This window comes from Colossoma macropomum, unplaced genomic scaffold (assembly GCF_904425465.1).
Source record: "Colossoma macropomum unplaced genomic scaffold, Colossoma_macropomum, whole genome shotgun sequence".
NCBI classification, from domain to species: domain Eukaryota; kingdom Metazoa; phylum Chordata; class Actinopteri; order Characiformes; family Serrasalmidae; genus Colossoma; species Colossoma macropomum.
In genome coordinates, this window is record NW_023494794.1 from 2,485,116 (window position 1) to 2,502,151 (window position 17,036).

General features: G+C 39.7%; 1 protein-coding gene across 1 annotated transcript; it reads left to right on the plus strand.

Moving 5' to 3' along the window:
• Positions 1 to 14,093, plus strand: LOC118814987 (GAS2-like protein 2A). The gene is made up of 6 exons (XM_036580909.1): positions 1 to 349; positions 1,694 to 1,932; positions 2,911 to 3,018; positions 4,409 to 4,505; positions 5,845 to 6,079; positions 12,302 to 14,093. The coding sequence occupies exons 1-6, from the start codon at positions 1 to 3 to the stop codon at positions 13,968 to 13,970; spliced, it is 2,697 nt and encodes an 898-aa protein (XP_036436802.1). The 3' UTR covers positions 13,971 to 14,093.
• The last annotated feature ends 2,943 nt before the right edge of the window (positions 14,094 to 17,036 follow it).

Below are 17,036 nucleotides of genomic sequence, written 5' to 3' on the forward strand. Positions count from 1 at the left end.
ATGTCTGCAATAGAGCAAGCGTCCAGCCAGAGCATCAAGCCGTTCAAGTCAAGCGAGGAGTACCTTTATGCGATGAAGGAGGACTTAGCCGAGTGGCTGAAGGAGTTATACCGCATCGACGTGACCGTTAACAACATACTGGATGTGCTGGAGACGGGCGCTTTGCTTTGTGCCCACGCCAACAACGTGACACGGGTGGCCGAGGAGTTTAGGCAGACACACGGCCGGACTCACCTGCAGCTGCCCACATCTGGAGTTACTTTCGTTTCAGCTCCACCTGCGACATTTCTAGCCCGGGATAACGTGTCCAATTTTATCAACTGGTGTCGTCATCAGATGAATATTAAAGGTAACCGCTGCTTTTTTCAAATAAGATTACTTTATAGGCTTATCCCCACACACATAACCAACGTTGCAAGCATCTTTAAAATACTTGGATTACTGCTGAATTAGATTCATGCTGTAATTGTACCACTAGGTGGCGGTATTAGCTTGACTAATTAGAGTCAATAGCGCTTCGTGTGCTGTTTTATGGGGATGTATCATTTACTTTCTTTTCCATCCGATACCAAGGAAGGAGGCTAATATACTAATCACAAACTGTATTTACGTTAGTATATAACCTGACCGCTTAGTGCAGAGAAATAACGCCAATGTGATCTGCTTTTAGACCATTCACTCCGGCTCATGTGCATGTTTGAGAAGCAGAAAGAGAAGGCTGAAAAAGTTCATATCCTATACTTTAACTTCCTAAAAAAGATATTCAGTTCATGCTTAAAGGGGAACTCAAAAAATGTCAACATAGTTAAATGGTTGACATGTAAACAAAATCTTTCAGAGTGGTTTGTGTGAAATGCTCCATTCTAGATAAAACTTGGAGATGATAGTAACCAGACGTCCACCTCTAAAAGCTCTCTCACGGAAAGGTATTACATGAGATGGTTAGACAGTAGGAGTTGGATCTCTGATGTGACACGTTATTTTATGACAGTTTTGTGCTAAAGCTTTGGCTTAAACGGTATAATAATCCATGTATTTAATCCATTTATGGTGAAACGGTACATGCAGGGAGTTGTAAAGAGAAATTGTCCCCAAAGAGAAGATTTTCCACTATTTTACCATCATCAGCATATAAAAATTTAGAAGGCACGTATAGGTTCACTGGTGGTTTTGGATATTAAATAAAAGGGCTATATTTGTATTGCACACATTGTGACCCCTGGTTCTTATCACCACCACGGTAAAGAAATCTGAGTCTGTACATTTCTCTACAATGACTCGTTTCACATCAAAACCACTGTGAATGACTCTGTTTACATCTCAAGGACCAAATTATTCAGAAATTTTCATGGTGAAATTACCCTTTAAATGAAACAATTAGTATCAATATTTTTATGTGATGATCACTTCTCAAAAGGAAATGTCAGGATCATAAATGTCAACACTTCGATCTACTGCTTTGGTTTGTAGACTGGTTTAAGTCTTTATCTTGAACTGTTTTAAATTGTTATTAGTTTTTTTTTTCACCTAATGTCCTCTTAACACATGCGTACAGAAAAATGACTTGACATTTTTGTCAAGGTGTCTACACTGGACTTTATTACCAGATCATTGTCCTCCAGACTACTGTATATGTGCTGTGACCATGTTTTCTGATCCAGTTTACCACTTTCAAGCCCTCCCTCTCCCACAGATGTTTTAATGTTTGAGACAGATGACCTTGTCCTGCGCAAGAATGAGAAGAACTTTGTGCTTTGTCTGCTCGAGGTGGCCCGACGGGCCTCTCGCTTTGGGATGGCTGCTCCTGTCCTCATCCAGCTGGAGCAGGAGATCGAGGAGGAGATTCTGGAGGAGATGGAGAAGCCTGTGCATGAGACAACACAGCCTGTGGCCCAGAGATGCATACAGAACACTCAGAACCTGGATGAGATGGTGAGTGGCCTGTGATCTGTAATACATGGGGGAGGAGGCTGTCATATGAGGTTACACTCAGTCAGCTTAGAAGGATTAGACATTTAGATGTTCAGCCATGTTTTAATGTGTATCTTAGTTTAAATGAAGGCAGGTAGATAACAAATAGCATGTCACATTACATGTTTAGTTGATTTTTAAGTGTAAATAAAGTTAACACATCCTCTACAGTGAGCACACTTCGGTTTCTTTGCTTATTTGAAAAAATAAAACAAAAAAATGTGAAAAATGCAAAATTTATGACACATTTGGTATTTGATTTTTTTCCAATATGTTAAATCCTGTAGATGATGTGTTAACTTGTTTTCACTTAGAACATCAACAAAGCATGTAAACACATAGTTTGACTGGGGATGCTCAACCTTTGCATATGACTTGCTTAAGTCACAAGTAGAGAAAATGGGCTTTATCATAATTTACAAGTACCTTTGTCATTCCTTCAATTTTGCAGTTTTTTGCAAAGACAAATTACAAATGACTCTTTTTTCTTCTTTATTACAAACCAAAAAACATTTGCCTCATTTAATAAAAACACTTTAGAAAGCTAGGTGTCCCCAAACCTTTGATGTGCTGTGTATGTGATTGATTGGCCTGTAAAATGTATATACTGGCAGTGACAAAGCATAGCCTTAATCTAATCTTTGTCAGTAGCCACAGTTTGTCTGGAGACAGTTTTGTATTCTGTTGTCAGCAGAGACCAAAAGTTCATACACTGTGAAAAAGCTCATTAAGTGAGGGATGATGCACCTCCTGTTGCTCCCATTTTGATTTGTGACTTTTCTTGCTATTGATCTACATATGCTGTTGGTACCTTTCTGATATATTGAACCGATAAAGGGATCAAAGGCAGGCAGGCTGAGCATGAGGGGCTTTGTAAAATAACCTCAATAAAGGGTGTCTGTGTGTGTGTGTTTATCTTTTTACCACTTGTATGTGCAGGTTCAGTATCTGATAAGTCGCTGCACTTGTCCCACCCAGTTCCCCATGGTGAAGATATCAGATGGCAAATACAGAGTTGGAGACTCCAACACCCTTATATTTGTGCGAGTAAACAAACCTCAGTATCATCTCTCTCTCCCCCTCTCTCTCTCTCATCAGTAATTCTATTTCTCACTTTCAGAGTGCCTCTCATTCTGTCCCTGTTTCTGCTCTCTTGTTTGACAATCTGTCACACAAGTAGAGATGAGCTTGTAATTCTCTTAGACACCATGTAAAAAAATGATATGCTATTTTTAAAAAAAAAAAAAAATTAGGGCAATATGCTCTGTGGTCCCAGAGAGCCATGTACTAATATGTAAATATATAAACCGACTTTATCAGTGGTGAACTGTGACTGTTAAAACAGGGAGGAGAAAAACACCTCTGTCATAATGGTAATATCATCATCATTAGCACCCCTATGGGATTCTAGTAGTATGGTAGCACTAAGCTAACTAACATAGGAACATTTTTTGCCTATTCTAGATTAAACTGCAGACAATTGGGCCCCTCCTTCTCCCCCACCACTCAATGCGATGCTAGTCAGCGCAGGCATCTGTTAGCTGACGTAACAGAACTGGCGGTTGGCGCTTTCCTGCGAGCGTGTTCGGCTGTCCAATGACGTTGCGTGAACGGCAGTTCAAAAAGATGCAGTGGCTGGCTTCACAGGTCTTGGAGGAAGCCTGTGCTAGCCTTCGCCCTCCTAGCGTTGATAGCATCATGTGACTGGGGGAGTCCTAACTAGCAGGGTGGAATTAGAGACGACTAAATTGGAGAGAAAATCGGGTAAAAATTAAAAAAAAAAACTGACTTGACTTGTTTCAGTTATGACTCCTGCATAGAGCTGCCATTGTTTTTCCATTTCTAACAACTGACTGAAACACATTGATTAGGCTGCCACTCATATTCACGGTGAGTGATGTATCTAGGATTTCCTGAAGGCATAAATGATGTTTTCTCCCACAAAATTGGTCCCACCCATTACAAATCAAAACGTGATTTTGTTATTCCACTGTGAGTTCCTTATTAGTTAGTGATTAATCTGATATTAGCCTCTGTGTTTAGCTGCTGAAGTCCTAACCAATGGGAGAGCTCTCTTGGCTGTATCTACTTAGAGACCATGGAGAAAAAAAAATCCTAATTGGATCATTTTCAGTTGGGCGTTTCAAGAATTAACCCCTTTTTTAACCAAAACTTGTTAACAAGGAAATGAGAGTAGTACTACAACACTGGAATAATATAATACAGTAAGCATTCTATTAAATAAAAATGAGCTACAAATTACAGAAATGTATTTTGTTTTAATTCATCAAAATCATTAGGCCTTCTTTAAGGGCCTAGAAGAGTTCAGGGCTCAGGGTTCCCCACTTGATGTGATACGTGTGATACAGTCAGGTAGTTTTTGCATAATGGATAATGGCATAATTTTTTCATTAAATGATTGTGTGTCTGTGTGTAGATCTTAAGGAACCATGTGATGGTGAGAGTGGGTGGAGGATGGGACACCCTGGAGCACTATCTAGACAAACATGACCCCTGCCGCTGCACATCTCTCAGTAAGGCCATACACACACACACACACACACACACACACACACACACACACACCTCTTTCAGCATTCCATCAGATATTACATAAGGCATTTCAAACAGCCATGTTCGATACTTCATATCTGAGTGTGCCTCTCTTCTTTTGGAGGGTTATGAAAGGACATGAAATGCATTTATGAATAAATCTAACATTTCCCTTTTTGATGGCCTTGTTTTTTGAGTCAGTTTCAGTCAGCCACAGTACACCGATGCAGTCAAAAGCAGTCAGACTACTTCCACTAAGGCAGTTGTCCAGTCAGTCACACACTGTCTGTAATGACATCAGACCTGTGTTTTCCTTTTTGCTTCTGTCATTGATCCTTACTCAGTACACTTGATATGAAGAATGCTTACAACAATGAAGCGTTGCAAGCCTGCCCTTTTCAAGAATGGCAGCTTAGCAGAAAAATACCACCACAGCTTCATACTTGGCTTACCAAACTCATCTCTGACATTGTCACTGATGCAGTAAGTTGTCACAGTATTGAGGAATGCAGCCATACAATGTAGTTCTCTCAGGCAGTATAGTTCTCCCAATACAGTTCTCACAGTGCTGATAAACGTGGCTATGACAATATAGTTCTCACAGACAGAAAGCATCCGTTGTAACGCTCTGGGGTCTGCCAACTTGCCCGTGTTTCAAATTCAATGTTTCTATATATGTTTCTCTGTCTTTGCAATAATACAGTGCAGAAATACAGTTCAAACGTTTCCTGAATCTGGAATTATGAGGCTATGAAGAGGGGTTGAGAAATACATCATCTGTACAGTGTATAAATGTGTCCACCTGTTAGATGTGTGAACCTGACCCATGAACACTCAGGAAATCATTAAGGACTTACCCATCAAGTCGGAAACCCTTAATTCAGTGGACGTTTACAGCTGCTGAGGTTGCTGCAGCGGTTTTAGAAAGTAGCAGCAAAGATAACGTAGCATTTTGATATGAAACATATGAGTATCAAGTTATTTGCAAGTTCCTTTACAGACGAATTGAAGAAGATATGCAAAAAACGAGAATGTGCCCTTTGACCACCGAGGTTAATGCATATATTTCAAGATAGAACTAGTAAAGACTTGATGGCTAAGCAGCAGTAACATTCTCTAAATTTGACAAGAATACAGCAGCATGTTGAATGTTCAGTTATAAGGATGCTCTTCAACATCGACAAAGGCCTCATTTAAACCTCTCCTCATTTTAGTCTGCAGGACCCAAGCTTTTGATGAGTTCAGAAGTCATCTCTCTGTTACTCTTTCTCTCTCTCTCTTTTTCTTGTTCTTTTTCTCCGTCCTTCACTCCCTTGCCAGCCCATAAGCTGGCGCATCGCCCAGCCACCCCAGTCCATGAGATCAAAGCCAGGCCTTGCGGGCCCGAAGGCCAGGCTGGGTCTCAGACGATTCTGTTGCTGAGCCGAGCCCAATCCCCGCTGGAGCCAGTGCTTTGGAGCCCTTCTGCCCCCTCTAGAACCCAAAGAGTGAGTCCCCAACCAAGGCTGTCCTACTCCCCGCAGCCAAGCCTCCGGAACTGTCCCTCTCCCGATAAGTAAGTGGATGAGTTGGTCTCATCGAAATTATTTTTGTTATGTAATGTAATTTTATGTAACAACACTTATTTCAGGCCATAAGTTATTACATTGTGTCATTACATGTTCTTTATTATGTATAAATATAATGATTGAGCTGAGGCCCAACAATATGAAATGTTGTCACCGATTTTAAGAGCTAAAAATTCTAATAACTTATCATATTGGCTGATATACAGTCAATAATAAAAGTTTCCAATATTTTTAATTAAAGTAGTTATCGTGTCAGATATGATTTTATAAGTTTGATGATTTTTTTGTGTATGACAGATAAGAAATCTGATAAAAACATACATGGACAAAGTAGCCTAAACCCATAGGTAATGCACTTTACTTTAAAATTTAAAGGGAACAATAGTACTTCCAGCATGTGTCAGCACAGGAACTATCCACCTCTGGATATACAATATATGGCCAGAAGTATGTGGACACCTGAACACACCTGTTTGAGCTTGTTGGACATCTCATTCCAATACCATGGACATTAATATGGAGTTGGGTCCACTTTTGCAGCTATAACAGCCTTCACTCTTCTAGGAAGTCTTTTCACAAGCTTTTGGATTGTGTTTGTACGAATATATATCTATTCAGTCAAAAGAGCATTTGTGAGGTTAGGCACTGAGGTTGGACGAGAAGCTCTGGCTTGAAATCGACATTCCAATTATCCTAAAGGCGTTCAGCAAAGCATATGAGCAAAGTGGAGCTGCAGACATTTCCGCTCTTCACCCAAAGCGTTTCTGTAATCACTCCGCTCTGGGTTTTCAATTTCCTGCTCCTCGCTCACATGTCAGAGAAACCCCGCTCCACGTCTGCTTCCATATGATCCATTCTTATTATTTTTATTTTATGTCTTGAATGTATGGGCATGTCACTACACGCTTTATTTAATTAATTGTAATTTATGGACGCTATTAAACAAAAAAATAGTTAAACATTCTGTACTACAAATGTTTTTTTTTGGAAGGTGTAGGCATGAATCACAAGCTAGAAAACGGGGGTAAATAAATGCACGTGTTTTTAACACCATCCAAAGTGGATGACATGAGACAACCTCTGTAGAACTTTGTTGCGATTGGTGAGAATTTCCGGTATGTAGGTCTGCTGAACAGCTCCGCAGCGCAAATTCTGTGTATGAATGGTTGTGATGTGTGAACTGTAGCAGTCACTGCCGCATCAGTCATTTTACGTAGTTGTAATCACTGTGGAAAAAAGGGACTGTCTGGCTCACAGGATTGAAGCACTACTGAAGAGATTTCAGAGCAAGAGAGAAAACTGACGCTCTGACTTTCTGAAAAGCTGCTCTGTGCACTGGGCCAAATCATGTTGCTCCACTCCTACTGCGCTCCCACTCTGCACCACTCACATGCTCTGGTGTTCAGTGGGGCTGAGGTTAGGACTCTGTGTAAGCCACTGAGGTTCTTCCTCAAGCAAACTTGCCAAACCTTGTCTTTATGAACATTGCTTTGTGCACAGGGCACAGTCATGCTGGAACAGTAAAGGACCTTCCCCAAACTGTGGCCACAAAGTTGGAAGCATAGAATTTTCTAAAATGATTTATATTATAATTTTATGCTGTAGCATGAACGTTACATTTCAGTGGAACTAAGCGGCCTTGAAAAACAGTCCCAGACCATTATCTCTTCACCACCAAACTTTACTTTTGGCACTATGCATTCCAGTATGTTCTTCTTGCATCTGCCAAACCCAGATTCATCCATCAGACTGCCAGATAGTGAACTGGGATTCAACTCTCCAAAGAAAACATGTCCTCTGCTCCAGAGTCTAGTGGTGGCATGCTTTAGACCACATCAGTGTAGTGATCTTAGGCTTGTGTGCAGATGCCTACTTTGGAAACCTATTTCATGAAGCTATGGATGCACAGTTCTAGTACTGATGTTGCATCCAGAGGCAGTTTGAACATTGTGGTGGGTGACGCAATGGAGGATAGGCAATTTTTACGTGCTACACGCTTCAGCACTTAGCAGCCCTACTATGCGAGTTTGCATAGTCTACTGCTTTGTGTTGTTGCTCCTAGATGCTTTCATTTCACAATAATAGCACTTAGAGTTCACTGAAGCAGGCAAGGCAGAAATTTCACAAACTGACTTGTGGGATCCTTTGACAGTGCCGTGTTTAAAGGCACTGAGCTCTTCAGTGTAACCCATTCTACTGTCAATGTCTGTGGAGATTGCATGGTTATGTGCTTGATTTTATACACCTGTTAGTTATGGGTGTGGCTGAAACACCTGAACTCAATAAATAGTAGGTGTGTCCACTCACTTTTGTCCATATATTGTTAATGTAAAACAAGACACTTATAACTGTCCTCATGATTTCACCTTGAAATGGGAAAATAAGCAAGGGCAAGAGCAAATGTAAAGTACATTGTCTGTTCTACTTAATAAAAGCACCAGTAAGGTGAATCACTTTCTGTCTTAATATTTTGATGTTAGAACACAATATTGTCATTCCTTTACATTATCAGTGCATTATTGGTGATATTTGCTGAGTGAGGCTGAGAAATAAATTAATGGAGCATTAAAGGTGCCATAGAATGGAAAACTGTATCTATATCTGCAGAGTTGAATGAGGAGAGTTGGTCACATGGAAATGACATTCTGTGAGCCTCAAACACTGTTGTCTCCTCCTTCAAATGCAAATCCTGCATTTGCAAAAGAGGGCAGTAAAACGGGTCAATTCCAAAATCCTAAACTGTTACGTAACAGTTGTACAGGCGCCAGAATGTAACTGCGGTGAAGGTCCAAAACACCATTGAAATTTGCAAAACAAGCCGGTAAATAAGATGATAACTTTAGCACCCACATGTTTAACAGGATCCTGGACAGCTTTAATTCAGTTATTAGTTTGCTCTGCACATTTCACTCCAGGCAGTTTCTCAAACTTTAGACAGTATCGAGCAGGCTTCGCTTGGCATTTGACATTGAAGAAAGGGGAAGTTCCAACTTTATTAGCATTACATCCCCAACAGCAACATCTAAGTAGCTAGCCATGCTGTGTGATTTTATTCACTTTTTGACGGTTGAAACCAGATCATCTTAAATTGAACATTTCATAGTGAGCTAACAACTTTAATTTACTTTGTGTTGCTGTCGAGATCAAAAGCAAGTAGCTAGCGTAGGTAATGTTAGCTACTAACAAGCTTTAAGTAACAAGCATAGCTAACTAAATAGTCTGATGACCTAGCTTATTTACACGCAGGTTTATTTCATTTTTCTGCCTATTTCTATTTCGACATGTTGCTTCTTTGTGAGCCATTGTATTGCATCGCTGTAAAACAGCTAATTGGAGCACAGCTCAATCAAATTATTCATGAGCCCACCAAAAAAAGGAAAACAGATTGTTTCATTCTGGGGCCAAATCACAGGGTTGTAAATAGGCATGTAAAACCACATCTGGGCACACACCTTCTGTGTAGACATCAGAGTAGATTTTACAATACTGAATAAATGCCTTCTATGGCACATTTAATAGCAATCGTTTTTATCGGCCCAACGATACATTTGTTGGCCTCTGGATTAAACTTGTTTGGAAGAGTAAACTACTAATAGAGGTAACATGAAAGGTGTAATGTTATTGGCACTAAAGTGGACTAACTTTTTGTGCTGTCATTTTCAAATCCTGGAATTTGAATAATCAGTTTGCCACATGATGCAGCCGTGCCAGTTATCTCTCATGGGTTCCAAGGAAAGCATTGAAAAGTAATCAATTACTAAATGTCACTGAATGCCACAGACATCAGACACAGCGAGAGACCAATGACTCTTTTAATAAAACAGCAGGTTAATGAGTCCCAGCAGGGGCTGATGAGAGGTAAAAGAGCATCATCAGACGTGTATGCAGTTGGTATCACGTAGAAGGCTAGCAGAGTTTAGAGCTATGCTTAACCCTAAAGCATGATCCAGCTAATCAGGGTCTTCAAGATTATCTAAATACTAGAGCAAGGTGTTTTAGAACAAGGATGGAACCAAACCTTACTGACTGGAGACAGATCTCCAGCTGCCCTTACTGACACTTGAAGTGTGTTTTGCCCCTTGAAGGGGAGGTAATTCTGTCATTGAGAAACAATGGTTTGGTGTGAAATGCTGTGTTCTAGTAAAACTTACTGAGTCAGAAGTGTTCAGTGTGACTTGTGGCAGAGGTGGCATCCTGTGACAGTGCCAAGTCAATGATCTCATCAGTATGACCTATTCTACTGCAAGTGTGCTTAATTTTATCCACCTGCTGGTAATGGGTGTGGCGGAAACACCTGAACTTAATAATTAGGAGGTGTGTCCCAATACTTTTGTCTATATAGTGTATGTCCAAAAAGCTCATATTTAAATTGAGGCAGGGCTGTTTACATGCTGGAGTGCTGAACTATAAGACATTTTGTCAGCAGCTCATTGTTCTCAGTCTTTAACTGTCGAGATGATGGAAATCCATCCATTTAAGCCTGTAGCCTTCCACACTCAGCCTCACTTGTGTCTAAAGGCCTAAAAATCCAGATAACTCTTAAACATACTGCTCAGTAAAATCTGTGTAGTGCAGACAATTCCAAATGTCTGCAGGGAGACACTTTCTACTCCTCCATTCATCTGTGTCCTCCATCGTGGTACAGGCAGATGAAAGCAGTCATCCAGCACTTAATCATAATGAATCAAACTCCTGTCACGTCATCATAATCAAATCAACACTGCTGCATACCTGAGCACAAACAATAGCAGCACATAATTATATGGGTAATGATTTTGAATTTGTTGTAATTGCACCAGTCTCTCAGCTTTATGCAAATTTAATGACCAGTGACAGTGTCTAATGTAAGAATATTAAATTACAGTAATAAACCCTGAGATAGAAGAGAAGACTCACTAATTTGAGTTTTAGGTTCTTGTAGTATTTCAATGGATAGTTTGAATAAAGATTAAAGTTGCTTTATTTGACTCTGAATATAGTTAATCACTAGAAATGTATAGTTTTCTCAAATGATGAGTAACTTTTCAATTATATAATATTTAACTATATAAATTAAGTTACAAATACCAGTTATAGTATTTTGTTATCGGTCACCAAAATAAGCAGAAGTGAACTATGTTTACTCTCTGTTTTGAAGCCTAACTAAATGCTCAATGAAATAATTAATGGCAGAAGACAAGGTGCTAACAGTCTCATGCAGTGCAATTTTTCACCCTGCTTGAAAGTGGTTCCAAGATACTGTGCCCTTGGTTTAGACAGCATGATTGATGATACAGAGATTTCATTTACTGAGGTCTATGAAGGCCATATTTAGTATTTTATATTGTTGCTGTTCCTAGAAAAACCTTGCATTTCTCAAATAGCTTCTCAGGAGAAGCATCAGGGTTTTACACATCTGGGATTTGCGCTGTAAATTTTAAACCTTGAATATGTTTAGAGTTTAGAGTTTTTACTGAGGGTCAGCGTTCATAGCACTACATGGTATCAACAAATGCCTTCAGTGACAACAGACATAAACCTATATAATTATTAATAAAAGCTACAACAAGCTTCATTTGTTGTAAGGCTAATTTTGGCCATTTTGATGTCATTTCATCTCAGGACATTTTATGACAACTGACACTTATTGGAATAAGCTTTTGCAAACGTCTATGTAGGTTTATATGTCAGTTGTTATGTAAGGCTAATAAAGGTGCTGTGTAGCTCTATGAGCGCTGCCTTTTAGACGTGCTATAAATAATGAAATACTGTCTTCTCAGTTTGACAACAGTGCATGTTGTCCACTCTTTGACAGGCCCTAGGTTATGATTTTGTTCCATGACTTGTCTCTTGGGACTGATAAGTAATAAGTCTCAGCGGAGTAATGTTGGAAATCTGCCATGACAACTAGCTTGCTTGGAAATATCTGCTGTGATCTTAAAAAGGTTAATAAGGGTTTGATGCAGCTTAGCCTCTTTGTTTTGACATTTTAAATCTGAAACTGCATCCACTTCATCTGAATCACCATTGTGTGATACAATATGCTTAAGCTTGAGTGCTACATTGTCATCAAAGAAGTGCTTAGTCACAGCCTGGTACACCTAGCTCAAAATAACAATAAATACACTTCAGGCAAACAGCTAATCACACTTGATACATGCAATATTAGAGTGGGTTTGTAATAAAATAAACTTCCAATGGCTGAACTGGCTGTGTGGATCTTCTTTCAGACTGAAGGAGAGGGCAGATATCCTGTTTTGCAGACAGACCTATTCTGAAAGTAAGGATGACTCTGTGCTGAAGTCTACCAGCAGGACAGGCCGAGAGGCAATGCGTGTATCTCCTTCTCCACGTCTAACCAGCAGTCTTCCACGACCAGCTCGCCCCTCTACTCCACCACAGCCTGAAACTCAGCGTCCTAGTACGCCCCTGGTCTTCCAGAGGGTCCAGAGTCAGACCTCTCCTCAACACCAGCAAGGCCCAGACAACAGGTTGGGTAACAACTGGAGCAAATCACAGTTTGTCTCCAAGCTGAGACAGACTGCCACAGCTGGGGCAAAGAGCAATGAAGAGAGGCCGAGCGTTCCACAGAAGCCAGCTGGTTCAGTGTCAGCTAGGCCCTTCCTGTGCATAACACCAGATCTGAATCTTAATACCAACAAAAACAGTTTGGTAGTTCATCAGCCTCCTACAATCAGTATTCAAGAATCCGATGACAGTGGGAATGATAGGAAGAGCCCTGACTTCATTCGCACATTTTGTCCATCTAAAGGACTAATGGGTGTCATATCAGGGAAAGCACATGCTAGGTGCCTTATCCCAACTGGAAAAGGCCAACCAGGTGGCTCCTCAGACCATTCATCACGAAATACACCTAATCTTGATGGAAATGAGAGAAGTCAACAGAGATTCAAAGTTTCTGGTCATCAGCCAACTGGAACAGTCTCTGATGTGCACTCAAAGAGTGGAGACCAAGAGATGGAGAATAGATACCTCTTTACTCCTCCTCCAATCAGTCCTGCTCAGGAAGCTGTCTTGTATCAGAGCCTTGAGGAGGAGATCCTGTCCAATCTGCAACAGCTCGGCATGGACTCTGATGCCAGTGACTCAGAAAATGATCAGTACAGGTCTCGTCCTGAGACTCCTCTAAATTCTCCAGAGATGACATATGAAATCCAGAAACCTTCTGTCACTATGTCCTCTTCTGCTTCTAAACCAAATGATGCAAAGGAGGCTCAGTTTCAGGCTGTCATTGTTGAGCTCTCGAATGGGAAGAAGAAGCTTGAGAAAGTGTCTATTGAAAACTGGGTGAACAGTCTGTCTAGAGATTTCAAGGGCAGGAAGCAAGAAATCCATGCTGACACTGACCCAAACCATCTGAAGGTTTCAAAACTCTCTGTGGCCAGTTCCTGGTCCTCCCTAGGTTCCAGTATAGATTCAGAAAGCAAGAGAATTGTGGAGACAGATTTGACACCAGGTAACTCATCAAACTCTGGGACTTACAAATTTGAAAATCCCCAGGCCTCTTCCTTCCGTCAGAAGAGGTCCTTGAAGAAGCCAGAACGAGTGCCTTCTATATATAAGTTGAAATTGAGGCCTTGTATACACCCCAGACGGGACCACAGACCTGACAAGAAACCGTCTAAGATCCCTAAACCGGTTTCCTATAGGGGAAGTCAGAGCTTAGATGCCCCTCAGACCAAGATGCCGGTGGACAGCACTGCTGTTTGTTACAGTCAGAAAGGACTAGATACTCCTCACAGAGCTTCTACAATGAGACACCCCAGGAAAACCCCTCAGACTATGTCCAAAATCAGTCCCTCGGCAGGGTGTGCCAAACAGTGCCAAGGAACAGACCAGGAGGTCGTGACTGATCAGGAGCTTGAAACCTGGGTTTAACCTGGGATTAACTGCTTTTCTCACATATGATAATTTATACCATCTTTGTATCTCTTTGCAAGGTTAAAGTCAGCAAGGCTATATATCAATCAAGGACTGTTTTCCATGGTATGCAAATTTGCCTTCATGAGAAAAGCTCATTTTTGTTTTATGTAATAATCTTAAGTACAGTACTGTGCAGAAGTCAGAGCCCATTCTTCATTTACTTAATTTATAGTCGAAACAGAAAATTACACAGAAGCCTCAAAAACTAAAGATATTTTTTTTCAGTATTTAGCGTGTCCACTTTTTGCCTTTATTATAGCTTTCATTTTTTGGGAGACTTGCTTCCAGGTTTTTAAAGAAATCTGCAGAGATATTTTTCCACGCCTCCAAAGTTCAGTCTTAGAAGTTGGTTGTATTTTCTGCTTATCATGATCCAAGTAACCTCAAACACGTTCAATTATGAGGTCTGGACTCTGCAGTGGCCAGTATGCTGTTCTAAAAACCCCAGCAGTTTCTTTTATATATATATATATATATATATATATATATATATATATATATATATATGTATATATATATATATATATATATATATGTGTATATATATATATATATATATATATATATGTGTATATATATATATATATATATAAAATAACTTTTTGACATCTACACATCTGTTGTTCACAATTTTGGTGATCTTTTGGTGGCCTTGAACGGTTGTTAGAAGTCCAGTTTTTTCTCTGTTTTTATAATTTTTGGAACTGCAGATTTATTATATATATTTGGTATTTAATGACCATTTTGACTGGAAATTAAATAAATTGTCTCTGACTTTTAGACAGGACTGTACGTTACCTTCTAATAATAAGCCATGAATACTGTTCTCCAAAGTAGTGATGAAGTAGTGACAAGCATTGTTTTTAATGCTGCATTTGCCATCTTTTAATGGTTTGTGCCTTGAGACTTGTGTACCAAATGAGGCACTTAATTTAGAAGACTTCTTTACTACCTGTCATATGCTGTCACTTTTGGACAGCCATTCTTCTTAATTTCTACTTAACCAGGGTTGCATCAAAATGCTTCAACATAACACTTTTCTATGGCTGTGATTTCTATTACTTTTTCTGTTACTTTTTTTTCTATTACTGTGTACTCTGTGTTCTCAGCATTGTCCAGGTTGACATGCTTTGCCATTATGAAATAAGCTTGTTGATCAGGCAGTCTGGGAAAATAGAAGAGTACACACCGATGTATTGCCCTCAGTCAGGTGTTTCACAGTTTTTGGCGGTGCTAGAGAGGAACTTTCCCTGTCAAAGCACAGAACATACTCTTGGTGTGCGTCCATTTGCCTGCCTCCACTGCAGAATTAGTGCAGAATCTTAGTCGCATGCAATAAACAATAGATAACCAACATGTTTATTTGATAATGGTGAGTATGCATGTTTGCTGTGCTAATCCCCAAATGATCAAGGGACACATGCCACCCTAATGTGATTACTTCAGCATTCTTAATGAGGGTTTCCTTGGATGCATTTTCCTCATAACAGTTACAAAGTCTTCTTGCACATTTGTGTTTTCGGCTGCAGTTTGCAGCTTTTATAAATAACTCTGGGCAAAAGTCTGGAGTTATTTATAGCCTCCTCAGAACTGCAGTCTGTCACACTAGAGCAGCTGCGTCCCTGTGCATCTCTCTCTCTCTCTTTCTCTCTGTCTTTCTTTTGCTCTCTTTCCTCATTCTCAAAATTCTCTCAGAGAAGGCCACTTCAGACCTGTCATGACGAGGTACAGGGATAGAAATTGGCCTAGTGGTTAAAATTAATAACTCTTTTAGGACCAAGATTAAAATTCTTCTCACTGGAGTTGCCATAATAAACAATGCTTTTTAGAGGGTAGAGTATATGATTCAGTTTTCAAATGTCTTTCACTTGTTATGATTTTGAAATAACCTCTAAAATGATGTTTATTGTACCAGATGTTTCTCTTTGATGGTGAAAAGAAATGCCTCACTGTTGGACTGCACAATAAATAATCATAACTGTCTGATACCAGCAAGATGATTTATTATCAGTTTTAGTGCAAACAAGTACAGTCTGACTTTCAGTCCTTCAAGTACCTTAATTTGATTTATACAATATCAGATAAGCCTCTTTACAAATGAATCATTTGTTTCTTTAATCTGGATTTCAAATATTTTAGCTGTGCTGCTCTATCGTCCCAGGAGGGGAATAGATAATAATTTATCAGTGGGAAAACGCAGATTAGGCAGAGTGCACAATAAATCATATTCTCAGTGGGTTCCTCCACTGAAAATATATTTTGAAACCTAAGACTAGGCTTAAGAATAGCCATAAATATTGATTGATCAAACAAGATGTTATCCACTGTCAGCATTCAGCCATTTATACAATGACCCCATCTTCTGAAAATAAACAAAATCCATACACATATAACTCTCCTCTCTTATTCTGACCAGGCTCTTTTTTACGTAAAATCCATAACTCTTACAATTTTCGATAGGGGGGCGATATTTGACTTAAGATTTAAGCTTTAAAAAACAGTTTTGTTTGTAAGTTTTTTGTTTTTTAAGATATCATCAAAGGAATGACTGCTTGTAAATTTCACATAGGACCACTCTTCTTGGCAATATTGTGCTGTTTTTCAGAATGAAAAATGGGGTCAGGTTGAAATTGAGTTTCATAGGATCCCATATTTATACCTCTCTTTCGCTTTGATAAACTATACAAAATGATTCACTGACCTGTTTCCTGCTCTAATGTGTCATCAGAGGGAAAATTTAGGACATAATTCATGCCTTGGCATACAACACAATACCAGAGATAAACTGTATCTGAACAAGCTAAACAGATAAGTCCTAACATGGAAGTATCCATTGAGCATACACATACGTTTATTTGTGCTCTTGTGTATTGCACCCCTGTGTGGTACATGCACACCTTGTAAGGAGGGAGATGCATTTTTGCTCAACAGAACTGGAAGATCCATCAACATAAGCCCAGCAAAGCAGGGATGGGCTTCCTAAAGTAGTCCCAGCATGAATGAAACTCATTATTTGCATTT

Coding starts and splice junctions, on each gene's coding strand:
- LOC118814987 (XM_036580909.1), top strand. CDS start 1: ATGTCTGCAATAGAGCAAGCGTCCAGCCAGAGCATCAAGCCGTTCAAG. Junction 350..1,693: donor TCATCAGATGAATATTAAAG/GTAACCGCTGCT, acceptor CCTCTCCCACAG/ATGTTTTAATGTTTGAGACA. Junction 3,019..4,408: donor ACACCCTTATATTTGTGCGA/GTAAACAAACCT, acceptor GTCTGTGTGTAG/ATCTTAAGGAACCATGTGAT.